The following is a 27,652-nucleotide window of genomic DNA, read 5'->3' on the forward strand; positions in this document are numbered from 1 at the left end:
TCCACAATCGAGGAAGCATACACAAGATTGGTTCTGCACAGAGATGGGGACTCGAGTCTGAGACTCGGACTCAAGTCACACTTACTGTAAGTCACACAAACAGTATACTATTAAACAGTGATATGGACAAATGCCCAATCCCCCACACTTGAGCTTCCTGCACCCTCTGAGATGGGATGGAGACTTGGGGAATCAGCACTGCGGCCCATACTGACACCACTGAGTCCCATTCCAGACAGTTGCCTTGAGATGCTAGCATGTGCGTGCAAGACTCAACGCTGCAAATGCAGGAAATTAGGATGTAACTCCTACATCCTCTCCCTACCCAGTTTCACTCCCTACTTTTCACTCCCTGCTTCCCTACTACACCCATAAAACTCTCAACTACCAGAGAACAGCATCATAAGAGGAAATGAAACTTCAGAAATCCAGATATGGAGCCCAAAGAAGCCGGAAGTGGGTCTTTCAGTGAGGAACTAGGTACTGTATAATAATATATACCTTAATAATATAATAATATATAACATGGGTATTTTTTTTGTCTTGATGAGTGATGAGATTAACCCTTGTAAGGTGTTCATATTTGTGTTACTCAGCCAATGTTTCCTGGTCTGGTGGACCCACCACATTATTAGGCTTTTAAATCAATACAGCCATATCAATTTATGTAAAAATACTTATCAGATGTTTACTTTAGCTCAATTACTAACGATAAAGACATAATTTATGGTTTATATTTGCCATACCCTGTATCACATTTATGATCATATGAATTTTTTTTGAGAAAATAAGGAAATTCAATTATAAACAAGGTGTGGGTGGGGGAATAGAAACAAGATTTTTGATCATTATTGATGGTTATTTTTTAGAACTTAAGCAGAACAGGTGCAAGTGCTTGAAATGTAACAATTTTGTAACTTTGTGTGGGAAATAGCAGGTGCAGAAAGACAAAAAATGTAGATACATTTGCTTAATGTATCCCCAGTACAATATCCATGTTCTAACATAATAATAAAGGTGCTATTTTTAGAAATACCCAAAAAATGTTTGAAAGGAACATTTTTTTTTTGGATGAAATTGGGTTATTCACCGTTCTACCCTAGAGTTAGATAAGTGGGCAAAAGCATTTTTGTTTCAGGGCATGCATTGTCTTAGACTGGCAGCCCCACTGCTAGGTTAGCTTAGCACAGTGAATGAAATCCAATGTCATCCGGATAGCATGACGAGTAAAAGTGAGCAAAAAAAAAAACCCTAATTACTTCTTGTGGCCTGTTATGTGTATTCACAACAAGCACAAAATGGCAATGCAGAATGAGGCGATTTCCAAGGCAAATATTGACTTGGACTATATTGGAGCGAAGCACTGTTACCTGGGCGTAGAGAAATTATCAAATAGCTGTAGATAATTAGCATAGGCATTATAATAGATTTTTCACAGCCTGTTCTTTTGATCTATTGCCCAAGGGAGATTTCTGAGATGCACATGTAGCCCTCCTTTGCACAAAAGGCTGACAATTAGAGGAAGGGTAAGTCTTATGTAAGGTTAAAGAATAAATTATAAATACTCACTGGGACCAGCAGGATCAGAATTTCTAGGAACGCCTACAGAGCCAGGTGTACCAAACAATATTACCAGATAGAACACTCAACACAGTAGTTTATCCTTGGAAGGGCAGTAAACCACTTCCTTTTAATATAAAAGATGTATGTAATTAAACTACGAAAATAAATAATTAAAGCAAAAATAAAAACAAGTATTACCCGGGTAACAAAATAATAAACAAAATGGTAAAAAGATATCTAAATTCCAAATGTACAGATTAATCTACAGTAAATCTACAGCTCAAAGGTTCTAATTCTGCAGTTCAAAGATTTCTTATTCTACAGTTCAAATATTTCTTATTCTACAGTTCAAAGTTCAAAGATCTTATTCTACAGTTCAAAGATTTCTTATTCTACAGTTCAAAGTTCAAAGGTCAAGGGTTACTTATTCTACAGATCAATGTTCAAAGAGTCTTCTTTCTTCGCATGCAATTCTTCACAGGTTCATGGGAGGCTCGCCATCAAACTCAATCAAATCCATATAAAAGATAAAAAACCAATGCGGGATCAAGCGTCGTATATGGGCGAAGACAGGTCGCCGGTTTGCTCAGACAGAGGTCAAAGTACCAAATAGATGCAAATAAAGTTTCTCATGTTGTTTAAAGTAGTTATTTTCGTAAGATGTTAAGTTCATAGATGATCCTGGGCTGTTCGCTTCAAAGTTATTCAAAGTTAAATAATGGTGGTCGAGGTAAATGTAGTGGCTTTCACCACCTCGACTGTCTTCTGTATCGTTCAAGGAAGAAGTGGGCTCCGGTTCTAACGTCTCGCATAAGACTATCAGCTCACGCAATAGACTTATTTTCAAAAGAAAATATTAAGAAATACATTTCTAAAAAATGTTTAAAATATTAAAACTAATTCTAATATGGACGTTTGTGGTTTATCTAGTTGCAGATACATTTTAGAAGTGTTTTTTGCAGTCCTTCTACCTGCTCTGATGTCATGTCTATTCACTACTGTTTAACAGGCTGACTAACCAGGGTTACACACACATGCAAACAATATTAATTTATTTACTAATGCCAAAGTGTCACACAAAGAAAGTGTCACAAATTGCCATTTTGGCAACCATTTTGTTTTTTGCTAATTATCATAAAAAGTCCTGTTCTCAACTTTTACTAAGGAATGCCTCTTTATGCACATATCTCAAAAATAGCACTTGTCTAATGTAGATCATCACGGGTGCATTAATAAATCTACATTGCAATGTATTGTACCTGCAGTAAAAACCAAGCATGTCCGATAAACATTCTCAATATATACATATATTTATATTGATTCTTCATATATATATTCTAATTTACAATGCACTGGCAGCTGTCACCCCATGATACTGTAACAATATGTAAATGTATCATTTCACAACAGACAGACTTTGAGCATGACGAGCATTATGGTCTCACATGTCAATGTAAGCACTAGCAAAGTGTCTTACGCTCCCTCCCTGGCCTGTTTTTAAATGGTTGGCCTTGCTTGAAAACGTACTGTATGAGACTTTTACTAGGATGACTGGCTGCCAGTTCAAGTAACCCTACTGCAATACGTTCTCACACTCCGCAAGAAAGTATTATTATAGTGGATGGAATCCACTATCTTGAAATCTCCTGGCTTCTTCTTCTTATAACCTTTTCTTTTTACCTTTTCAAGGATGAATGCGACTCTAACCACTTAACGTACGGATATGTTGAAATAACCGTTGTGTAGGTCTGCAGTTGGACAAGAGTTATTATTTCATTATTATTTTTTTTTTAAAGTTTATACTTTTTGAGAAATAGGGGATTAAAAATGTTAAAAAGCTACAGTAATCCCCCCCCATAGACTTGAATTGAGGCTGTGATGTCATAATGGCCTAAAGCCAGCTGCGCTCGTTAAGCTCCCAGAGTTTGGTCCCAGCAAAGATTCTATAGTTAACTAAGGGGCCGTTTATACGAGAACGATTGCGAAGGAAGACGACAAAATATTTTATCATAAGTGCCTTTCGTTTACACGGCGACCCCCCATCGGGCTTGAAGATGCAAAATCTGAAGACTCCTTCCAGAGTGTAGAGTTTTGAAGACGCGACCGGTTGCGTCTCCGTCTAAACGGCTAAACCAAAGATCCTTGATTACCTCTCTGGCTAAACTGTCAAATTAGAATGTCTGCGCGTGACGTACAGGGGTTCTATCACACCACCACCCAGCGGTCTGGAATGCATATCCAATCGAATATCACATACTCTTGCGTCTTCATATAAACAAAGATTTCCCCTTTGAATGCTTACATCGCTGAATGAAAGAATGCTCGTCTAAACGCGAATAAAAGACGAGATGCCACTTCTGCGTCTTCTCTTTTCATCGTCACCGTATAAACGTAGCCTAAGATGAATCATAAGACGATTCACCAATGGAACGAAATGGCACTAGTTCCGGACTCCTAAATAGGCGTGTCAAAACAGAAACTTTTCTCTGAATAAGCAATAATAACATATACATATAATTTTGTATACTATTTTACAGTCATTGTTTGTGTGTGATGCCAATGAAACACTCTTTCGGACACGGAATGAATAATTTCATTTTGCCCCGTTAACCGAGCTAGCTAGCTAGCTAGCTAACGTTAGCACAGTAAACGGAAAGTGAATGGGAATGTTCGCTAGCTAGCTAGCAGCTAAGAACTTTGGTTAAACTTATATATTGTTGCAAACAAACCTGAAATAACATATGTTCAGCAACTTTGTGGTAGTCTACTAGTTCTAGCAAAAAATATGTTAGGTTAGTTTATCAACCATCTCTGAGTCTAGAGCCTCTGAGAACAGGTGGCTGTGCACCAGAGCTTTGAGGAGACAGTGACAGATCACGAACAAAGCTATTTTTGTCTTTATTTGTTTCGTTGGAAAATAGAATTTCAATGTCGGAATGTTAGGGAGACATGTGGCTTCTAGAAAATGGGTTCAAAACTTACATCGCTGAATGTAGGGGCTAAGGGGATTGGCCATATTCCGTGAAAATGTTCATTTCTCCCATAGGAATACATAGACACTGGACCTCCCGCTAGACTCCTAAATGGGCGTGACAGCTTCGAACCCCACGTCACAACGTGCCAGAATTTACCCTCTTATGAATCGTCTCGCTTTATCAACCGTCCCTGGTCCCAGGCTAATCAGAACACTGGCACAGGTGTCACCTGTGAATCCAACTGTCTCAGCTTCTTAGCATACAATCTGGCTCTCCCTGAACTACATATCCTGTGTAAGTGTTTCCCGTGTGTCAAAATAAAAGTCACAGCCATATCTCATGCTTTGTGCATTATATCTCCAGAACGGCTTGACGCATTTGCTTCAAATTTGGTACAAGTGTTTGTATGGACTCAAAGATGAAGTGAGTTGATGTTGGAGGTCAAAGGTCAAAGGTCAAGTCCATGTATGGACTCAAGAATGCCTTGACATACATGCCTGAAATTTGGTATGAGTGTTTGTATGGACTCAAAGATGAAGTGAATTGATGTTGGAGGTCAAAGGTCAAATGTCAAGGTCAAAAACACCTTGAGTGTTATATCGCAAGAACGCCTTGACACACAAGGTTTTTTGGTACGAGGGTTTGTATGAACCCAAAGATTAAGTGATTCAATGTTTTTTTTTCAGGAATCTCCCACCAACATTAGGCCAGCAGCTTTCCATCCACTACTGTAATTCCTCTGGCATTACATTTCTAGTTTTACTTGGAGTAGGCTTTGATGCGACATGCCACAGACTTGAGCACTGTCAAAGTGTCTAGTGCCCCCTTGTGGCGATTTGCAAATGGTTGGCCTTGTGTTAGACGACCTATTTTATACAGTCTAGACGACGTACTGTATGTGATATTTATTTGGATCACTGGTGGTCGGTTCAGCTTTATGACATAAGTTTAGCCTATAAGCCACAGAGTTATGAGTTTCAAAAGGAAAATAAATGTTTTTCAACAGCAACTGCTTGATGGCGAGAGCAACTCTTCAGCAATGCAAAGAGCAAGAGGGAGAGAGAGAGAGGAATGTAATTTAGCTCTGATCATGTTGATTGTAAGTAAACTCTTGAGTAGATTTCAAATCCAATCAAAATGCAAAGTTCAATTCAGTTTTAGCATGTGAAATAAGTCTAACTTTCTGTCTAATATGGAAGAAAGCCCATCTTAGGAAGAAATGATAGCTTCAGCGAAAGTTCTACTAGGAAGACTCTCAGAGTGTAGCTTACTCCTCCCATGCTTACATGGAGCCAATCTTAGCTTTGCCTACTTTCGAAAGCCTGCAATCTGATCATTCACTCATTCAATCAGCTTAGCCTATAGGAATTCAGTGGGCTCTTTAAATATGTACCACCTAACACTGCTTCTGCTTCTCAGTACGCTGACTTTGACGTCCTAGCTCAGGCTTCGGCGTGGACCTGGGCTCTCTGCATTTTACATTCGCCCTTCTGCCCTCAGTGGCGTTACTTTTGTTACAATCCTATCACGTTGCTGCGTATTGTTCAGACCTGTCGCCCTTCAGTCAGGGCCACTGCATGTCGCCTTCATCGCTAATCTCTGCCTATCGGAGCCAGTCAAAAACACGCTGTTGCAGCCTTCAATTCACGATAACCTACTGCCGGGTCGCCCCTCAAGGCGAACTCTGTTGCAGGCCCATGTCGCTTTTGGCAACAATTTCTCAAAGCTTCAGCGCCTGGTTGGTCAAACGGAGCGTCCATCACTGGCAGACTCAAGTCTCCTTTCAGGGCTTACGCCGCCCCTTCATGCACTCTTTTAGACAACGGGTCTCCCGCGTGTCCGTGTGATTTCAGCCCATCTAGTCAATGCCATCAGTCATATTGATTGCTTGACTTCGAATTGCTGTTTTAGCAGGATCCTCTGCAAATAATGTGTACTCTAATTTCCATTCTCCATTTTGCCTTGGCTGTTTTGTTTTTAAGTAGATATGCTCACCCGGCGGTCAAGTCCTAGGGAGGAGGGCGTTGAAGTTCCTTTACATTCTCCTCCCAATCTTTAATTTGCTAACCCCTGCAGGTGCATCATGCCTCCCCTCTTCCATTGAGGGGATGCAGTTCGTCAATGGAGAAGCAGTTCCACATATCACACTAATATCTACTTCTTACAGGGATGGCAGTGCCGGTTCACAGAATCACGCAATCGCGGTGGATCATGTTTCCAGTTCATACTGGAGGGGTCATCCCTCCGTCTTCACAAATCTCCCGGAAGGCCAAAGGGCTGAGGATATCTCCTCTGTAGCACGGCTCAAAAACTAGCCTTCCTAATCCCAGCACTTATCACCTGTCTAGAACTGACTCTTTGACTGTGTAAACCGCACTCACTGATGCACTTTTCGCTATTGTGCTCTACCTTGTAAATTGTTTTTAATTGCACTGGCATTGTGGGGAGAATTGTTTTAGCTTTTAACCTGTTTGCCGCCACTTTGGTCTAGGTTTGCCCTAGACGCTGGTTGCCCAGCTCACTGTCCAGGTTGCCTTGGGCGCCGGGTTGCCCGCTCATGACGCCGCCTAGGTTGCCCTAGACGCTGGTTGCCCAGTTTGGTCCAGGTGGCCCTGGTGCGTTGCCCGCCGCCATGTCTGTCTGTTGCCCTGGACGCTGGTTGCCCAGCTCATGGTTCAGGTCGCGGCTTCGTGGCCGGGTTGCCGGCCATTGGCGCTCGTCTAGGTTGCCCCTAGACGCCGGTTGCTCAGTTCGGTCCAGGTTGCCCTGGATGCGTTCGCCGCCCGCCGTCACGCTGGTCTAGGTTGCCCTAGACGCTGGTTGCCCAGCTAATGGTCCAGGTTGCGGGACGCCGGGTGGTAGCCCGGCACGCCTCGCGGGTCTAGGTTGCTCCTAGACGCTGGTTGCCCAGCTTCGCATAAAGCACCAAAGTCCAGGTTGCTCTGATGCCGGTGGCCTGGCTCCGCCACGATGTACTAGCTCGCTAGTCACTGGGCTAAGATCGCGTAAGTGCTTATGGTCCAGGTTGCCCTGGGCGCTGGTTGCCCGCCGCCGCATTGGTCTAGGTTGCCCTAGACGCTGGTTGCCCAGCTTCGTTGAAGCTCCTAAATCCCACTAAAGCGAAAGCATGCTGCGGCCCCACTACAACCCTAGGTTTATGGTTAATACCTAGCTACTTTAAAATTCTATCGGCGTCCTGGCACAACGTCTTCACCCTGGCCCAGTCATGCTGTTTAATTCATCTCTGATGTATACTAATGTCTCTGCTCCTCTCAGAACCAGATTACTGAGTCACCAGCCCTGGCGGGCATCAATACTCATCCTTTTTGGGGTAGGCTTCCCGCCCCCTGCCTTCATCCATCGGGCAGGAGACGGTCATCCGCCATCGCTGGACGGATCCGACGGGCCTACGCCAAAGACTGTTACCTATTCAGGACTCTATCATGCTTGCATCCAAGCCGCCTTTACTAATTAAATCGTTAACTGATTCTATTCTGTCTACTGAGTCTTTCTGGTAGAAATGATAGCTTCCAGCCCGTTCTACTAGGAAGACTCAGAGTAAGCTTTACTCCTCCCATGCTTACATGGAGCCAATCTTAGCTTTGCCTACTTTCGGAAAGCCCTGCAATCTGATCATTCACTCATTCAATCAGCCAGCCTATAGGAATTCAGTGGGCTCTTTAAATATGTACCAACTAACACTGCTTCTGCTTCAGCAGCTGACTTTGACGCCCCTCCCACCTCCCTCCAGCCACACCTCTGCCAGCAGTCCACGCCCATCGGGCACGGTCTGCCTACCACATCTTCCTTCAGCCACCGCCACCAGTTGGTCCCCGTCTTCGTCGGGGGGTAGGCTCCCCTCGCCTTCATCCATCGGCAGGAGACGAGATCCGCCATCGCTGGACGGATCCGAGGCGGGCCTACGCCAAAGACTGTTACCTATTCAGGACTCTATCATGCTTGCATCCAAGCCGTTCCTTTACTAATTAAATCGTTAACTGATTCTATTCTGTCTACTGAGTCTTTCTGGTAGAATTACGATGTTGAACATCCTATCACCATGCAATACATCCGGACCGGCTTATATTTCAGACACAATCTAGACAAAAGACAAAATAGAATTTTAAATTATCTCATTGCTTTTTATTTTTCAGTGACATAATTTCTCATTGTCCCATTTCTTTTTCTAGAAAAGTTCAGTGTAAAAGTATAAAACAGAGTAAACATTAAATCAAATTTAAATGATCATAACAGTTATTTTTGTGACTGTTAACTTAACTCAGCAATCTGATACCCCTTTCACCCAGTCTTATCGGCCCCCGCCCCATGTCTAGTCGGAGTCTTCGCTGCTGTTACTGCAGTAGGAGCTGTCACAGCAGGTGTCGGTGGAGGGGAAGGAGTCCTCTGTGGGGTTGAGCTTGGGCACCCAGTGGCGCGGCACCAGGAAGGTGGCCAGGTTACACAAGTCCACAAACACCTTATAACGGTCACTGGCAAGAACAACACAATAACAAAGCTCTTTAAGAAAGTTTGGGTCTAATCTTATTAGTGATATATTCTGTTAAAATTAGAGAGCAAGTTGGTCTCTATGCATTTTAGTCACAAACACAAACAAAACAAAAATATTATTGGGAAAATATACATAAAACATATTCTGCTGCTGATATTTTACAAAATGTGCATATGTGTGTTGTGATATCATTAGTCAATAGGGATGAAAGATCTATTGTTTGTGTTTAATTTTCTGGGAAAATTGTGGCTGACTTAAACGATGGCTGTGATCAATGTGGTGTATGCCATTTTGACCAGGCTGGGCTTACTGTACCTCACGGTGGAACGCAAGTAATGGTACCCTGAGGATCCACCTGTTCCCATCTTACTGCCAATCATCCTGTGCACCATGCACACGTGGTGGTCTGGAAGATGGAAGCATTCACAGTCACTTTCATAGTCACTAACAATAATGCATAATGTTGTGTCCATAACAATGATATGAACATAATAAGAAACTGAGTTAAATAATTAACCATTTCACTAATACAACTTGCTGCTGTGCTGTCGGGTTTGATACTGGACTTTTTCAGTTGGAGTGTTGTTTGGGCTGTGGTAACAATCATGACTAGTGTTTGGTCTTTGAGGGCTTCTATCTGAGCTATCTCGTGGTATGAGAAAGAGAGTATAGAGCCACAGATATGTACACATAAACTGCACAGATGCTAAAAAGTATTTTAAGAAGTCAAATAAAATGTGTCATTCATTTCTTCACTGAGATAGCAAACTCTAGCCTCTGTCGTAAGGAATAATCCAACGCACACTGACTCATCTGAGACACCTACATCTCCATTTGGACATGAGGGAGTCGATGTCCATCAGTGAGGTCAGCAGCTGGAACGGCACCTGGAAGCGAGGTTCCTCTCTGTCAGAACAGACCACAGGTGAGTGTCCAGCAGGTGGACATTGAACAGGTGAACTGAGTCAACACATTAAGCGTGAGAAGATGAGGAGTGAGAGGACAGATGATCAAAACTGTGAGAGGTGGAATGGACAGGTTGGACAGGGTGAGAGAACAACTCACCTGTAGAAGTAGATCATGAGAGCGCCCTGCAAAGCTTTATATGAGAGCCGCCGCTCACCTAAGGACAGCAAAGACAGTATAAAGCAAATGCATGGGATCTTGACATTTTATTTGGATGGGATTTTTGTAAGGATGTGACTGTTTAGAACATTTAAAAAAAACGTGGAGATAAAACTGGATTGGACTGAAGTACTGGTCAACAAGACATTGAGTGGTGTTCAATTCTTACAGAGTGAGTAGCTATACTTTGACTTAGGCATGGTGTGTTTGTGTGTGTGCGTGTCTGTGTCTGTATGCGATGATCATCCTCACCTTTACTCATCAGGTCGTCATGTCTTTGCTCATCAAACAGGGATGTAAACAGGTCTCTCTGCTTTATGAAATCCTTCATCTGTTCCTCTTTGTCCTCTGACTCTGGTCTCATCTGTCCAATTAAATTATATATGCCACTGTTTCCATGGCCCTTTTGTCTGATTGCACAGTCTGACAATTTACCTCAATGAATGAATGAATGAATGAATGAATTGAATGAATTTGAATCCATGATTACCAAAGATGTCTGTGCAGAGTTGATATATGAGTTTCAGGAGGTGATAAACAAACCTCTAGTTTCTCTCTCTCCCTCTTCAGTCCCTCAGTGATGTTGGCCTCAGTTTTTTTTACAGAAGTTGAATCCTTTCTCCTCAAGGCCTGGGGTAATGCGTCCAGCCATTGCTGCAGTACACAGAAAGCAGGATATAATTTCATACACCATAGCCTCAGGCAATACCTGATACTGGAGAACATACATCATGTTTCCATGTGTATCACTATATCCATATCATTACTACTGGGACAGCTGTGCAAATTAAACATCAGGAAACCTTATTAACGTAGCATACTGTATGGTGTGTTGGCATGGAAGATGTCCTATAGTGGCCTATAGTAGCTATAGGTCATGTGTTTGTTCTATGTTTACAATACCATGTATGTATATAAACGACACCCAAGAACACACAAATGTTCCTGTGTGATGTGATGTGTATGGTGGCGCTCCACAGGTCATCACCTCCACCACCCGGAGCAGCGTGGGCTCCTGCTCAGAGCAGAGCAGCAGCTCGCTGTCCTGGCCATAGAAGTTGTCCCGGTAGTGCTGCCGGTTGTAGTGAACCCGCCGGTCACTGGAAACGCCAAACTTGTTCTCTAGGAGACGGAACTGCAGGCTCTGGAAGCCAGAGGCTGGAGACAGGTACTCCCTGGTTTAGGGCACACACATGTGCACACACATGTACAAAACACAAACACGCACACACGCCAATTTAAGTATATGTTACAGATGCATGCACCTAAATGCATATTGCCATAAAGACACAAATTACAGAATGAAAATATTGGAATGTGGTCATAAACTAGGTTACATAACTTGGCAAACAAACAAATAAATAATGAAAGATTATCATCTGCTGACCTGAAGTCAAAGAAGTCCAAAGCAGTCATAGTCTCTAGAATAGCAAACTGGTCGACCAGGAGTTTAAAGATTGTGATGATCCTGTGGGTGCGTGTGGTCACCTTCAACATGTTACGTCCATTTCGCGCCTGAAGTCAAGTGATACATTAGGACACCCACTAAAACATGGTACTCCAATAATTAAACTATCCACTGTGTGGCGATCAAACCTGACCCCCTATAATAAAGTAATTTAATGAAAACATGGCAGCTACATACGGAAGATGGTCAGCGCCTATAAATAACAGCCCAGGTAGCTGTCTCCGCCTCTCTCGTTCCCTCACCGGTGTTTCGTCTGCTGTGTGTTTGGTTCGCTGGTGTTGCCCCGCGAGGGCTGAACGCGGGGCGACAGGTAGAGTGTTTTGCCTTGTGAGAGCTGCCTGGTTTGGTCCTTGTCTCGACGCCCGTGAGTATTGCCTAGCCTCAAAGAACTGTCTTTCCATTGTTCGGCAGGTTGATAACTCCACCGAAGTAGTTCAGAGTTTTGTGCGTGTTTGGTCTAGTCCAAACCGAGCTCCGTGATCACTTTGCAATAACGAACTGTTTTATCATTGTTCAGCAAGCGATCACGGCAGCAAAGTTGTTGTTCCTGGCCTGTCGGCCTGTCTTGCCCCATTCGCTCCGCGGATCTCCTTGCGCTGTAACTGTCTTATCATTGTTTGCAGGAGTCACGAACGCGGGTAAGCTAGTAGTTTTGTGCGAAGTTGTTTGGCCCTTTGGTGTGCACTCCATTCGCCCCGCGATCTCCCTTTGCATTAGAACTGTTTTACCATTGTTTGCAGGAGACACGCGACAGTAGCGAGGTTGTAGCAGCTGGCCCACTTCTCTGTGTTGTCCTGTGCTCTTTAAAAGCTCTTGTTGTTTAGTCGTGAGCGGCGCGACTAAGTTGAATATAGATTACATAGGCTACTGGGGAGGGTTTCCTTGGGGGTTTTCCTGGGGATTATTATTTTGTCTTTGGGGATATTTTTATTTCTACATTTTCCTTTCCTCCGGCCGGCCTGCCTTTATTGTAATCTAATCTAAACTGTAAACTGAAAGCAATCACGCTTGTGCTCTAGTTTTGGAGAGCTCTTCTTTTGTTAAGTGATTTTGCTATTTAATGTTATTTTGTTTATTGGTTTATCCACACTGGGAGCTTTGAAGCAGTCGGCTATGTTATAGTAGCCAATTAGTTATAGCCTAACTAAAAGGTCTTGTTTGTGCTGCACTTGAGTAGCTTGTAAAAGCAGCATAATTTGTTTAACCTGTTCGAATTTATTGTGGCCTTAGGCCAAGAGGTCTTTTTGACCCTAAGATACTTTTCGTTTTGGACCTTTTTTGCGCCTTGCCTTTTGCATTTTTGTCGAGGCTACCGCCTTCACCGCCTCCTAGTGGCCGGACCTAAAAATAGGCTCAATGGACTGCTACTGCTGTTGTGGTGATTTGTTTGCTTGTGTGGTGTTCATGTGTGTCCTGAACAATATATTCCATTTTTGAACACACCTGTTTGCATTTCTTGAAGTCTTTTAGTTAGAGTTAAAATCATTTAATGTTTTGTGGTGCTTTATAAAGCCATTTAGTTATTATTTCTTAACTTTAGTTTATCTTCACTCTGTCTGAGTGGTGGTGGATAAATCCACCTGGCTTCAACCAGTTAGGCTACCCCACTACCGCCACAGATATTGGCTACAACGGGGGCCGAACTATTGCTCAAACTGTACTTATTGTACTTATTTTTGAACTTGGAAGTGTTTTGAATTTCATTGTTGAATTGTGTATCATTCAGATAAGAGCTTGCAGGCCTGTTTGAATTTGAATCTATGTGATGTGTTGCATTTGTATTGACTGACTAGCATTGTGTAATCAGTTTCTGAATTTGCTTATTGTACTTTTGATCTGTGGTACATTAGAGTAAAATAATTTAATCATGGAACAGCTTGGCCCTGTCGAGACCATATCAGATTCTGAGGATATGTCCCTTCTACTACCCCTTCTATTCCTACACCTGGTGTAATGGGTAGAGTTAGACTCTTCAGATATAGAAAATCCTGTTTTCCCACCACCTCCTCCAGATAATGATGAGGGCACAATAGTTGATCTTGAGGTTTTCTCCCAGGCCATTGATTCTATGAAAACAGTGTTTGAAAGCACCATTGCCTGTCAGAGACAATGGCTTGAGGAGGGCTTGAAGCATGTTTCCAAAGAAGCTGTTGAAGCTAAAGGGATGTTTCTCGCTTTAGTGGAAAAAGCTAATGATGACCTGCTTAATACAATTGCAGAGCATCAGAGAGTTACTCTCAAAATGCATAGAACACATTCAGTGGAACTCTACGCAGACATCAACTGAGTTCCAGACCCTTCTAAAAGCATCACACACTGGTTTATTGGATTCTTTTTCTATTTCTGTCGCTGACCAACTGAATAGACTAGTTAAGCCTGAGCTGCAGGACCTGCAGTTACAGATTTGTGGCATCAAAGATTCAGTTGAAAGTCTTGCTGAAAAAAGTTAATGAGTTGAATGTTACACCAACTTATCCACCTTCAAGAGTCGTGAGCTCTTTTTACTGGTATCGGTTATCAACAGAGGTTCTTCTACTAATGTCGAACCGAGTCCAAACCTGATGCTTTACCTTCAGTTCTCCATACTGGTGATCGGCATTTGCCAATCAAATTGATTTTTCCTTCTTCGGTGGTTCAGATGATGACACTGACCCACTTTTGTATATTTCTAAGTGTAAGGACTTCCTTGCTCTGCGACCCATGTCCAATTCTGAGATCTTAGCCACTATGAGGAATGTCTTGCATGGCACAGCACGTAACTGGTGGGAGATAGCCAGAGAAAAGGTGCACACTTGGGTTGAGTTTGAGAGGCAGTTCTTAGAATCGTTCTTGTCTGAAGACTATGCAGATGAGTTAGAGGAGAGAATCCGACATAGAGTTCAGTTACCCCATGAGAGTGTGAGGGATTTCACCTTCGCATTCCAGGCCCTGTACAAGAGGTGGAAGCCTGAAGCGACGGAAGATGAGATTGTTAAAATGCTTTTTAAAACAATGAATCCTCAGTTAGTTAGCCAACTGCGTGGACGCACGCACACTGTGGATGAAGTTGTTAGACTTGGGCAGCAGCTTGAGAAAGATCTAATACATCAAAGAATGTATGAGCAGAAGGTCCTTATGACTAAAACTCCTAAAATTGAAGCCCCTGTCCACGTCTCAGAACTGTCAAAGAGAAGTCAAAAAGCTGATTTCAAACCACCTGCTCCTCTCTTTGTGCTGGAGCAGCCAAAGCGCACACCCTCCTGGAAGCTGTCCGCAGTTTCAACCTCCTCAAATCAGCCAGTGAAAAGCTTTGGTCCTCGTCAGGCTAACCCCAATAAGGGTACTGTCTCCACGGTTACGAGTCGTAACCAGCCCTCCTTTAAGTCTCAGCCTGTTGTTAGGCCTAAGACGAACTCCATGCCTCCCCAGTCTGGTCCAGTGGTAGTATTGAGGCAGCTGGCAGTGCCAGTCACAGTCAGACGCTGCCAGGGCAAGGCACTGGTAGACACTGGAGCTACATATAGCTTAATGAGTTTTGATTTGTGGAACACAATTAAAGCTCCAAATGAGAAACTTGAGCCATGGCATGAAGGACCCCTGTATCTTGCAAACGGTACAAATACCCATCCTGTAGGTTGCAAGGTGTTAGAGTACAGTATGCATGGACATAGCTGGAGTGTTCTAACTGCGGTGCTTGCTGTTAATGTCCTCGCCTATCCTCTAGTGCTTGGGTTGGATTTCATTTCTGTTAGTGGAATGCAGCTTAATGTGAGGGATCAAGCGTATTCTATTTTGGGGGACCAACAAGGTAGAGCCTTCCCTTTTCAAGTCATGGCAAGACCCAGAGATAGTTGGGGTATTCGGTCTTCCAACCACTACTGCTGCCTCACTCATGCTCTCTCTGCCACCATCTTCCCTTTGTTCCTCTGAGCCTAGTAGCTTTACTCCTGCTGATGAATTCCTACATTAGTTGGGGCTTGCACCCGCCATCCTCTCTAACCACGACTTCTGCCACTGTCATAACCACTATGCCTCCATTTTCCAGTTTGGCAGAACCTAGTAGGTCTATTCCTGCTGAGGACCTGCAGTCACTGTTACAAGCTGCTGTGAGTCAGAGTAGTTTAAGTGGTCAAAATGCAGAGAAGTTACAGACTCTTCTGTTGGCAAAATCCTGAGGTATGTACCACCAAACTGGGTCACACCTCTTGCTGCAGCACAAAATAAAGCTGAAGGGTGATGTTGTAGTTACTCAAAAGCCATACCGCTTCGCCTGTTCACAAACGTCCAGGAAGTAAAGGCTCACATTGAAGACATGCTATCTCAGGGAATCATTGAGCCTTCCCATTCCCCATGGGCTTCACCTGTTGTTATGGTACCCAAAAAAGGATGGTAGCACTAGATTTTGTGTTGACTATCGTCGTTTAAATTCCCACACTGAGAGAGACTCGTTCCCATTGCCGACTGTGAATGAGATCCTGGAATCCCTGGCAGGGTCTGCAGTGTTTAGCTCTTTAGATCTGAATAGCGGCTATTGGCAAGTGGAGGTTGAACCTGCCAGTCGTCCCATTACCGCTTTCACAATCCTTTGGCCTCTATTCTTCAAGAAAATGCCATTTGTCTAAAAAACGCCGCTAGTTTCCAGCTGCTCATGAATAGCGCTCTACAAAGTTGTCTTGGAAAATGCTGTTTTGTTTATCTTGATGATATTATCATATATTCTGCTGACCTTGACCAACACTTTGAAGATATCCAGACTGTGTTTAATTGTCTCAGAGACGCCGGCCTCACCCTTAAACTCAAGAAGTGTCAGTTCTGCATGCCAGAAATGAAGTTCCTTGGTCATGTTGTGAGTAAGGAGGAGTGAGAGCAGACTCTGAGAAAACCGGGCGGTGAAAGCCTATCCAGTTCCCAGTAATCTGAAGGAAGTTCAGCGCTTCCTTGGATTAGCTGGATGGTACCATAGGTATGTGCCGAATTTTTCTGTCGTTGCAGAGCCTTTGAATGCTCTAAAGAGAAAAGGGATGACATTTAGATGGACAGCTGAGTGTCAGAGGTCGTTTGACACCCTCAAACAACATTTGACTGCTCCTCCGATCCTTGGTCATCCTAACACTGACTGCACCTTCATTGTTTACACAGATGCGAGTGCCATAGGTCTCGGTGCTGTACTTGCTCAGAGATCGTCAGCGTTGGCTGATGAGGAAGTGCTAGCATATGCGAGCCGGTCACTCTCTGGTGCAGAGAAGAACTATTCAACCACTGAGCGTGAGTGTCTAGCTGTGATGTGGGCGCTAGAGAGATGGAGACACTACTTAGAGGGAAAACCGCTTGTAGTGGTGACCGATCATTCCTCTTCTTTGGGTGTTCAACACCACTAAAGCAAACTCGCCTGGTGCGCTGGGCCTTACGCCTGCAGGAGTTTTGTTTCACCATAGAGTACAGGAAGGGTAAATTGAACGCTGCTCCTGACGCTTCTCCCGCGGCAACCTGCCTTGGCGGTGAGGGTTCCTTTGGCTGTGTGCAGTGCAGATTTAGACAAGCTTGTTCCATTCCCTTTGACTGACAATGACGCGGTGGAAAGCACAACAGGAAGATCCTGAAAGTCAGGGGCTATACAGAATGGTAACTGAGGCAGAGAGCACCACTGGTCCGTGTGCCTTAGAGTATGCAATTGTGGAAGATAAGGTCTATCGTGAAACTGTGCATCCTCAGCGGGTACACATTATCAGATCTTTGTCCCCAGACCATTGCGCGACTCTGTACTCAGAGCTACTTCATGACAGCCCACTGAGTGGTCATTTGGGTCGCTATAAAACTCTGAAAAGAGTAATGGATGTGGCTTACTGGCCAAAGATGTGGAAGGATGTTGGAGATTATGTCCAGACCTGTCGTGGTTTGCCAGACCCATAAGCCAGAGTGTGTCAAACCTGCTGGTTACTTGCAGCAGACTGAAGTTTCAGAACCATGGCAGATGCTTGGTCTTGATCTCATGGGGTCCTTTGCCGCAAAGTTCTCTGAGGAACACCCAGTTACTGGTAGTGGTAGATTACTACACAAGGTGGGTTGAACTCTTCCCACCACGCCAAGCTACTGCAGAAGTAATTAGCAAATGTCTGCTTAAGGACATTTTCACTCGCTAGTGTCCCGCAGTACATTTTATCAGATCGTACCGCAGTTTGTGTCTGATGTCTTTAAAGACCTTTGTGATCGCTGGGGTGTGGTGAAAAATAACAACTGCTTACCACCCGCAGACCAACCTCACTGAAAGGGTGAATCGCACTTTAAGACGATGTTGAGCTCGTGATGTGGGTGATCAGCACAAACTATGGGATAAACACCTCCCAGAACTGCGCTTTTGCCATCAACACTGCTGTGCAGGAATCCACTGGCCATTCACCTGCTGAGTTACTGCTCAGAGGTAAAGTAATGGGACCGCTTTGATAGGGTGTTACAGCCCCAGTCACATCACAGAGCTCCGCGAGATCTTGAACATCTCCGGGTTGCTAGTAGCCAAGAACTTGGCAAAAGCAAAAGAAAACAGAAAAGAAATTACGACAAAACTCGGGCGGAAATTACCTACGCACAACAAAGAGCGAAAGTGTGATGAGAGCTTATCCCTTGTCTCAAGCGCCTCGTGGTTTCTCGGCAAAGTTGGCTCCTAAATGGGTTGGACCCTATAGAGTTGTGTCAAAGTTAGGACCTGTCAACTATCAAGTGGTGAGAGAAGATTCTGGGAGGACTTGCGCACAGTCCATGTGAGCCGCCTTTAAGCAATGCTTCCCCACTGCTGCTGAAGTTGACCGTAGAGAACGGGAGCAACTTTTGAAAATCTTTCGAACCTGATGTTGATGAGTTCCTAGGTTTCATTTAGGATGTCCTCCTAAGATCAACTTTTCTTGTTTCTGTTCTTCTTAGGTATAGACACCTATTGAATATCTTGTAATATGGGTGGTCCACTTTTGTCCTTTTTAAGGGGAGAAGAGTGTGGGCGCATCAAACCTGACCCCTATAATAAAGTAATTTAATGAAAACATGGCAGCTACATAATGGAAGATGGTCACGCTTCCTATAAATAACAGCCCAGGTAGCTGTCTCCGCCTCTTCGCTTCCCCACCGGGTGTTTCGCCTGCTGTGTGTTTGGTTCGCTGGTGTTGCTCCCGCGAGGGCTGAACGCGGACGACAGGTAGAGTGTTTTTGCCTTGTGAGAGCCGCCTGGTTTGGTCCTTGTCTGACGCCCGTGAGTATTGCCTAGCCTCAAAGAACTGTCTTTCCATTGTTCGGCAGGTTGATAACTCCACCGAGTAGTTCAGAGTTTTGTGCGGTTTGGTCTAGTCCAAACCGAGTCCGCGATCACTTTGCAATAACTAACTGTTTTATCATTGTTCAGCAAGCCATCACGCAGCAAAGTTGTTGTTCCTGGCCTGTCGGGCCTGTCTTGCCCCATTCGCTCCGCGGATCTCCCTTGCGCCGTAACTGTCTTATCATTGTTTGCAGGAGTCACCAACGGGTAAGCTAGTAGTTTTGTGCGAAGTTGTTTGGCCCTTTGGTGTGCACTCCATTCGCCCGCGATCTCCTTGCATTAGAACTGTTTTACCATTGTTTGCAGGAGACACGCGACAGTAGCGAGGGTTGTAGCAGCTGGCCCACTTCTCTGTGTTGTCCTGTGCCTTTAAAAGCGCCTTTGTTGTTTAGTCGAAGAGCGGAGCTGATTAAGTTGAATATAGATTACATAGGCTACTGGGGAGGGTTTCCTTTAGGGTTTTCCTGGGGATTATTATTTTGTCTTTTGGGGATATTTTTATTTCTACATTTTCCTTTCCTCCGGCTACCGCCTGCCTTTTATTGTAATCTAATCTAAACTGTAAACTGAAAGCAATCACGCTTTGTGCTCTAGTTTTGGAGAGCTCTTCTTTGTTAAGTGATTTTGCTATTTAATGTTATTTTGTTTATTGGTTTATCCACACTGGGAGCTTTGAAGCAGTCGGCTATGTTATAGTAGCCAATTAGTTATAGCCTAAATAAAAGGTCTTGTTTTGTGCTGCACTTGAGTAGCTTGTAAAAGCAGCATAATTTGTTTTAACCTACATACTGTTTGAATTTATTGTGGCCTTAGGCCTAAGAGGTCTTTTGACCCAAGATACTTTTCGCTTTTTGACCTTTTAATGCCTTGCCTTTTGCATTTTTGTCGAGGCTACCGCCTTCACCGCCTCCTAGTGGCCGGACCTAAAAATAGGCTCAATGGACTGCTACTGCTGTTGTGGTGATTTGTTTGTTTGTGTGGTGTTCATGTGTGTCCCGAACAATATATTCCATTTTTGAACACACCTGTTTGCATTTCTTGAAGTCTTTAGTTAGAGTTAAAATCATTTAATGTTTTGTGGTGCTTTATAAAGCCATTTAGTTATTATTTCTTAACTTTAGTTTATCTTCACTCTGTCTGAGTGGTGGTGGATAAATCCACCTGGCGCCCAACCGTTAGGCTACCCCACTACCGCCACAACTGTTATCCATTATATCAGAGAGCACTGGTTTAGAAATGTTTAGTAGTATTTGTTTTAAATCTTATAAGGGCCTTCACTTTCAAAAACAAAAACTCAATTTGTTGAAAAACTTTCTGAATGATTAATGACTGGTGGTAATTAAGGCATTATCTACAAATATTTGTCCAACTTAGCCACTGCAATGCACACACACCCACAATGCACACAAAGACTTTTTAAAAAGACTTACATCTCCGCTTATGAAGATATCCCTCACTGAGTCCAGCTCCCACAAGATCTGCTTAAACCATAACTCATACGCTTCACCCAAGAAAAGAAGAGTAAGCAGTTACACATGATGACCCTTAACCCTATACTGGCATAACAGGATTTTCTGTTGTTGATTGATTGTAGCAGCATATAGGGTTTATCATCAAGACACTCTATCTCTTAATTCTTTTATTTAATTCCAACGTTTCGGCCTGTCAGCCTTTAGCCGAAACGTTGGAATTAAATAAAAGAACTAAGAGATAGAGTGTGCGGCGACCAAGTTTTTCTTAGTTTATTTTCCCTTGCCAGCACCTCGGAGGGTGTGCATTATTTTCGTTATTTATATGCAAGGCACATTAGCCAACAGATGATTGGACGTAATGCAAAGATGGCAGAGATGATCAATGCAAATATGGAGAATGTGCTTCAAAACAGATGGAGAGAAATGAGAAGAACTGTGTTGGTTCAGATACTGTATACTGTATTTACCTTGGTGGGTAACTATGAATAGGTGCTCATCATGAATCTTATTGCCTTTCAATTCACTCTGGAGAGATTGAGCAGCCACAATCTTATCCAGCTGGGGAAAAAATCAGCATTATACATAAGTTTTACATTAGGCTAGTTTGGTTACTGGGTTTGTTAAATGTCTTTGAAAGCAGAATACACTTGGAATACACTGTAACACTGTAGTGGACAGTCTTGACAGTACTGTGAGCCTGTCTTGTGGTTTATTATTATTAGTCTTTAGGCCTTTTCATACAGAGATCCCGCTAAATTTACGGGAAGAGGAGACGTCTTTTTGCCGTCTTTTTGTGTCTGAAAGCGAGGTGAAAATTTGCTGGCCTGCTGATCTGTTCACATAATGCGGCATTTTGGGGAGCCAGAAGGCAGGATCAGTTATAGTAAATTAAATTGTGTGGGCGTGTAGAGTGATAGTCGTAGGCCTTATTATGCGTGCGTGGGGCTTCAGATACAGCAGGTGTGTGATTTCAAAAACCATGGCGGGAGAACCGACTGCACTTTGGTTAGCTTGCATTTGCTTTGCTGTTGCTGTTAGAATGTTAAATTCTTAGATGTCTTCAAACAATAAAAAGTAATTTGGAAGGGAAATTGAAGAGAAGAGTTGCCTTTGCATTCGCCGTGATTTCCCTTTGAAAATCAGAGGTTCACAGGCTACTGTGGCCTTGGTCAGTGGCGCCGCCAGCCGTAATCCACAATTTATTCATGAAATCATTCAATATTACAACAATAAAAAATAGCTTGTGTATTGTCTTAATTAAAACATACTTCGCGCACAAATGATAGCCTAGGGCAAAGAGAATGAACATCTCAACATAAGGATACATTAGAAGATGATTGGTGTAAACTTTGTCACACGACGTGATAAGCAGTTCTGGCGCTTAAAAACGCAACGTTCCATTCAGTCATAAATCATTTAAGCGTAGGCCAAGTGCTCGTCATGAAAAGAAAACAGCAGCTTAATATTTTTCAGGTGTTAGTAGGTCTAGGCGCACTGTTAGCAGTTATGCCGAAGGCAGTGAGATTATTAGGCATTGCATCCTGTCACTGTTTGGAACATCGCAGTTCGGGTTGATAAGATTCAGTTAATGTGAGTATGGATCGTCTCAAAGTTTGGGACAACCAAACAGCAGTGTAGGCAAAGCAAATCCTAATTGTTAGGTTACCATAGCTGTGTTTTCTCTAGGCCTGGGCCGATCGGAAATCGCGACATAAGCACATTGGTTTCTTTTTCTTTTCTTTCTTGTTCGCGTGTTGGGTAGTGAAGCGATAACGCATTTAAAGCAGGACATCATGTGAGCCAGAGCCGATATGGCCAGAGCTGCTGCTCTGTATAGGTATTCTGTCCCACCCAAACTACTTGCGAAGTAGCCTATTATCACAGACATCACATGTATCACACGAAAGAGCTTTTTCTCAGCTTTTTTCTGTTAGTGGTTAGTTGTTGTGGTAAACGGTTCGCGTGAAAAGTAACTTTAATTTAATCATATTTTTTGCGCCCGTCTCCCTACCCATTCATCTTGGTGGAATACTTCGCGAACTTTACCTCAACACATGACAAACCATATATCAGAACTAGATGTACCGCATAGCGGTACAAAATATGACCGCCGCTCAGTCCTGTACATCCATTCTGCGAAAATAAATCATATTAATGAATTTGTCTCCATCTTCTACTCCATCCCCAACTCTTGAAACTTTTGTGTATGCTTGTTTGGAATGTGTGTTTGCACACATTCCGCACACAAAGTAGCCTACTGGCGCTGCAAAGGTGAATAGATTTGTTTTTGGGCCAAAAAAATTGTAGCATTGTTATAAAACCTTTAAAATATCTAAATCACAAGTAGGGCAGTTCATCACAGTCCATCCATTGCAACTGGACTGATGAAAGGTACACCTGTAGGCTACATTGTATTTGGGAAAAGCAGAAGGTAGCAGCATAATGTATTTATTTATTTATTATTAAACAAAACAATCCCTGTCAGTTCCATGCAGTTTTCAACAGCTATCAAGAAGAGAGGTCATGTCATGGATTTTTGTGAATGTTTCTTCTTCTACATATGCATAAGTTTAGTCATCTAGTTCAACTGATATTCAGCTTTATTGTCAATGCACAAATTAAATACCAGTAGTCTAAAACAAAATGCCGTTTTACCCAGTGGTGCAAATAACTGACATGTCCAAAAGGGCCTTCATGAAATGCGTTGCGAGACTGTTCATACACATTTTAACGGGCAAAGTTGAAGAGCTACTGTCCGTTATTATTTGTGCAAATAATATGCTGATTCATGTTCTCTTGCATTTTGCAACTATGAGGTCCATGGTTAAGCTCAATCTTTTGACGCAATCTTTTGATTTTCACCCACCCATGGTAGGCGCCCGATAGAAATATTGTTTAATTTTGCGATTGAGATATCCACGCACTGGCGCCCCCCCTGCGACGTGTTCGCCCCCCGGTTTCAGAGCTATTCTAAATGCAAAAATGCATAGAGGGAGTTATGACAAAACCGTGACTGTTAACAAACTATAAGCTATATAAGGTAGTCCCTATGCTAGGCCTATTACACAACACTTGTCACTAGGCTATGCTGGCGACCCAAATAAAATCTCCTTTGGAACCAATGACTTACACCTTACAGTATCAAGCTGCCACCTCTTGGCGAAAAGTTAATAGTTTTGCATATCAGTAGGCCTAATACATTTCACGTAGCTGTGTGAATCACAGAAAGGACGAATGAAGTGGACACTTCTAAATGGAACCCAACCCACTGTACAGTAGGTCAAGGTCTGTGGCTAAAGCAGCCATAATGAAAGGGTTATCATTGTTTGGCTACTTCACACACACGTGTTTTTTAATCGCATAGACTACAACTACCAAGCTGGAATCAAAGCACATCGACTCCCCTCTCACACCCTAAACACGCACTGTGAACAAACAAAAAGGGCCTCAGTCTCACGGAATAGCCATAGGCAAAACTGTATCTGACCGGTGTAACGTTGGTACTAAATCATCCATAGCAAAGATTTGTAGCACGTGCAACAAATATGTGTAGGTACAGCCCTGCCCTGAATACATCTCAACGTGCGCTCTAAATGGAGATGTAGATCATCAAGGGTGCATTAATAAATCTACATTGCTGCGAGTTGACACAAATTATTCACTTTGATGAATTTATGTAGTTTCAGTTACTTTACTTTGAGCCATGCTCTTCCTTACTTGAATCACTTTTGAAAATAGAGGATAGCCTATATGGGTGTTTGGGAATGAACGTTGACTCAGATGCTTTTTGTGACTTTGAGCAGAAATGTCCCAGCCCGGTGTTTAGGATGCATCATAGACAGGTTATCTTTCAGGTAGCCTATATATTTTCCATTAAAAACCATCAATGAAGCTTAACGTGTTGTGGCTAACTCACTTAGCTCCTGTTAGTAGCCTAGGTTATGGTCATAAGCAAATGAGATGACAGTCGAAAGATACAATTAGTGCTGTTATCAATTTGCTTGGTAGCCTATAAACGCATTTATGGTTTTCTACAAATACATCAATAATCAAATTGGCCTCCATCACTCAACCATGCTAACGGTAACATTATTTTACCTACGTTCTGCTATTGATAGGATTAACGTAGCCCACCTGCAGTAAAAAACAAGCATGTCCGATAAACATTCTCAGATTTATTTCGGCTTCAAGAGGAAATGGGAATTACATGTCATGCAGAAATCATCCTACCAGTCTTGTCCTTGTAGGAAGCTTAGTGTCTTTCCAACCCACTTTAGATTAACTTCCAACAACATTACGTATCACTGCAAAGATGCGCCATCTAGTGGACAAACGACTACGTAACGCCAATACTGGAAATGCAGCCAAATTATTATTATGATGAATATTTGGTTTTCCTTTAATCCTACTGAATTTGTAATTATGTATCGGCCGTTCTAATTGCTGATACTGATGGTATGCGTATATGTGCGTATATACGTGTGTATATGTGTGCACCACCATCTACAGGCCAATGAGTGTACAGTCACTAAATGTACACATAACTTAATTTTTTAGACCCCCCCATGGATGAAATTCTACGAAACTTGGCATACCCCCAGAGAATGTCAGGTTAATCATACACATAAAATTTGGTGCAGTTCTGAACGTCTTTACTGAAGAGAGGGGCGATTAAAGCAGAATTATATTGCATTTTCATTTTTTACCGGGGGGGTGCAAATCACAAATGAGTGATTATGGGCTAGGTTGATGTGGGCCCTTGAGACCAACATACCATAAAAATGTCTTCATCCTCGGTGCCACGGTTCAGGTAGTTATTTAGGAAAAACTGCATTTTTTGGGTTTCGGGGGGCCCAGCGCGGAGGGGGAGTGGCCCCCAGGGACCAAACGAAATGTTTCCGTAAAAGTCCAGTGGGGCTACATACCCACCAAATTTCATGTGCCCATGACTGGAGACTTTGTGAATTTATAGATTGACATAATGTGCTGTCTCTGCTATTGCTGCTTTTGATCAGGTAGATTTTTTTGCAATCTCCTGTGGTGGGCTGGACATAGCATCAAAATGCCCGCCCAGATTCCACTTTCCGCCTTGACCCATTCACACTGGTGCCGGAACGAAAAAACTTGGCAAAATGTCTAGGGGGCTTGGTAGTAAATTTGGCGAGACACTTTGTCCCGCCGTTCCGCCTCGGTCTATGTGAAAGGGACAGTCGTTCCGCGATTCTGGTACATAAAATCGCGGCGATTTCGCCAGTGTGAAAGGGCCTTTTATGTGTGTGTGTGTGTTTGTGTGAGTGTGCGTGATACCTGCAGGTATTCTCCATAGATGATCCCTCCTTTACTGGCTTTGTTGGTTCCCTCCTGAGAGTCATCCCTTTCCTCCTCGTTCTTCTGCTGAAGGCGGCTCTGAAACAGGCTAAAGGAGCCGCGGCACACACACACACACACACACACACACACACACACACACACACACACACACACATATCAGTGTCACATGACAGACAGGTAAGAGTAGGTCTGAACCGGTCAGACCCCTCACAGTACTTACACATCTCTGTTCTGGAAGTACGGGCATCCACTCATGGTTCTGCTGGACAGGGTTACACAGACAGTGGTCTCTCTCTCAATCTCTGTATCACCCTCTTACTTACACTTTCTTTCCTTTATCTCTCTCTCTCTCTATCCCTCTATCTCGTTTCTTCTCTGTCTACACCTCACTCTTTTTATCTCTCTCTATCCCCTTCTCCCTAAGATCTCTGTCTCACTCTATGAGTCTGTCTCTGCCTTACTCTCTTCTTCCCACTCAAATGAACTCTCTCCCTTGATTCTTGTCAAGTCTAACCATGCAAACTGGGCATTTTATAGGCTTCCCTCCTCTGTCCTCTCTGTCATCACTGATGATTACATCCCTGTTGGTTACATCCCTGGCTCTGGAATGTGTAAAAACAATACAGTGTGTACCTTGTTTGTGCCCTGCTGACAGTAGCACTCGAATAATCTGGAATCATGTCAAGAAAACATGGCTCTCCTCAAACACACGGCAAAAAACTACAATATCCACATTTCAAACATATTTCAAAGCAGGAGTGAATCCTAAATTTTGGGCAGCCATGGGTTAGTGCTTCGGACTTGTAGCCAGAGGGTTGCTGGTTCGAACCCCGACCAGTAGGAAGCAGTTGAAGTGCCCTTGAGCAAGGCACCTAACCCCTCACTGCTCCCCAAGTGCCGCTGTTGTAGCAGGCAGCTCACTGCGCCGAGATTAGTGTGTGCTCACTGTGTGCTGAGTGTGTTTCACTAATTCACGGATTGGGATAAATGCAGAGACCAAATTTCCCTCACGGGATCAAAATAGTATATATACTTAAATATTAGATGCATTACATTTTGTGGCACCATAAATTATGACTAATGCCGCGACTCGATGCTGTGAATAATAAATAATGCCTCTAACAAGACTACTAATGGAAGTTGACATATTTGGATGCAGAACGTATTTATTTAGCCATGTGACCCTGATGAAAACAACTAAACAGCTGAGTTGTCTTAGCTTGGGGAATCTCCTCTTCCCCTATAACAAGCTTTTGAAAGCCTGCTTTGTGCCACACCTGCATGGACTGCAACCAAACACACTCACCTGCACTCAGTTCCAGGTTTATGGCCGTGTATGGGTTTATGTCTTGTGTCTGTATTAAGCTTGTATTAAGGAATTTGAATTTTCTCTGCAGGTCAATCTGGGAAAGGGCTCAATGACCTCCATTTTCATCACCAAAAACCGAGGAATGAGTCTTCTTTGGAAGTGAATAAACAAGTGAATTTAGATATTTCACAAGAAAGCTATTTTTGCTGCACTTCTAAAATGATTTGGTAAGACTTTAAAGCACAAATTTAAATTTAATTTGACTGCTTTTAACAACCTTGGAAGTCATAAAATGGGGAAGTTCAGAAACGGGTGTCAATGGGATCCTTTCCAGACGGACCTGCAGAACACATTCAAATTTGATAACAGGTTTATCTGGGTTCACCCAGGGTAGAGTTGTCTTTAATCTGAATTTAAAGTGTAATTCCAGCGAAAATTGACCCAAGGGTGTTTTTCTGCATTAAAACACATCAAATAAGCCGTGGAGTATTTTTCGTTGATCAGCCACTACAGAGCTTAGTACAGTCTTCGGTAATAAACTCCGGGTTCGTTAACTACGTTGTTGGTGCTTCATTTTATGTGTAGGGACCTTGAGCAAGCTACTGACGAGGTTTGATGCT

The 27,652-nt window shown here is 43.2% G+C and overlaps 1 protein-coding gene across 1 annotated transcript; it reads right to left on the reverse strand.

The window, feature by feature from the left end:
* Nucleotides 1-8,717: 8,717 nt before the first annotated feature.
* Nucleotides 8,718-26,308, reverse strand: LOC125287431 (tryptophan 2,3-dioxygenase A-like). Its single transcript, XM_048233266.1, has 12 exons — nt 25,944-26,308; nt 25,700-25,808; nt 20,860-20,950; nt 20,351-20,421; nt 11,561-11,688; nt 11,162-11,348; nt 10,717-10,827; nt 10,426-10,537; nt 10,114-10,171; nt 9,875-9,954; nt 9,364-9,454; nt 8,718-9,028 (listed from the first exon to the last, which is right to left on the reverse strand). The coding sequence occupies exons 1-12, from the start codon at nt 25,976-25,978 to the stop codon at nt 8,869-8,871; spliced, it is 1,233 nt and encodes a 410-aa protein (XP_048089223.1). The 5' UTR covers nt 25,979-26,308; the 3' UTR covers nt 8,718-8,868.
* Between the last annotated feature and the right edge of the window lie 1,344 nt (nt 26,309-27,652).

This window comes from Alosa alosa, chromosome 22, assembly GCF_017589495.1.
Source record: "Alosa alosa isolate M-15738 ecotype Scorff River chromosome 22, AALO_Geno_1.1, whole genome shotgun sequence".
NCBI classification, from domain to species: Eukaryota; Metazoa; Chordata; class Actinopteri; order Clupeiformes; family Clupeidae; genus Alosa; species Alosa alosa.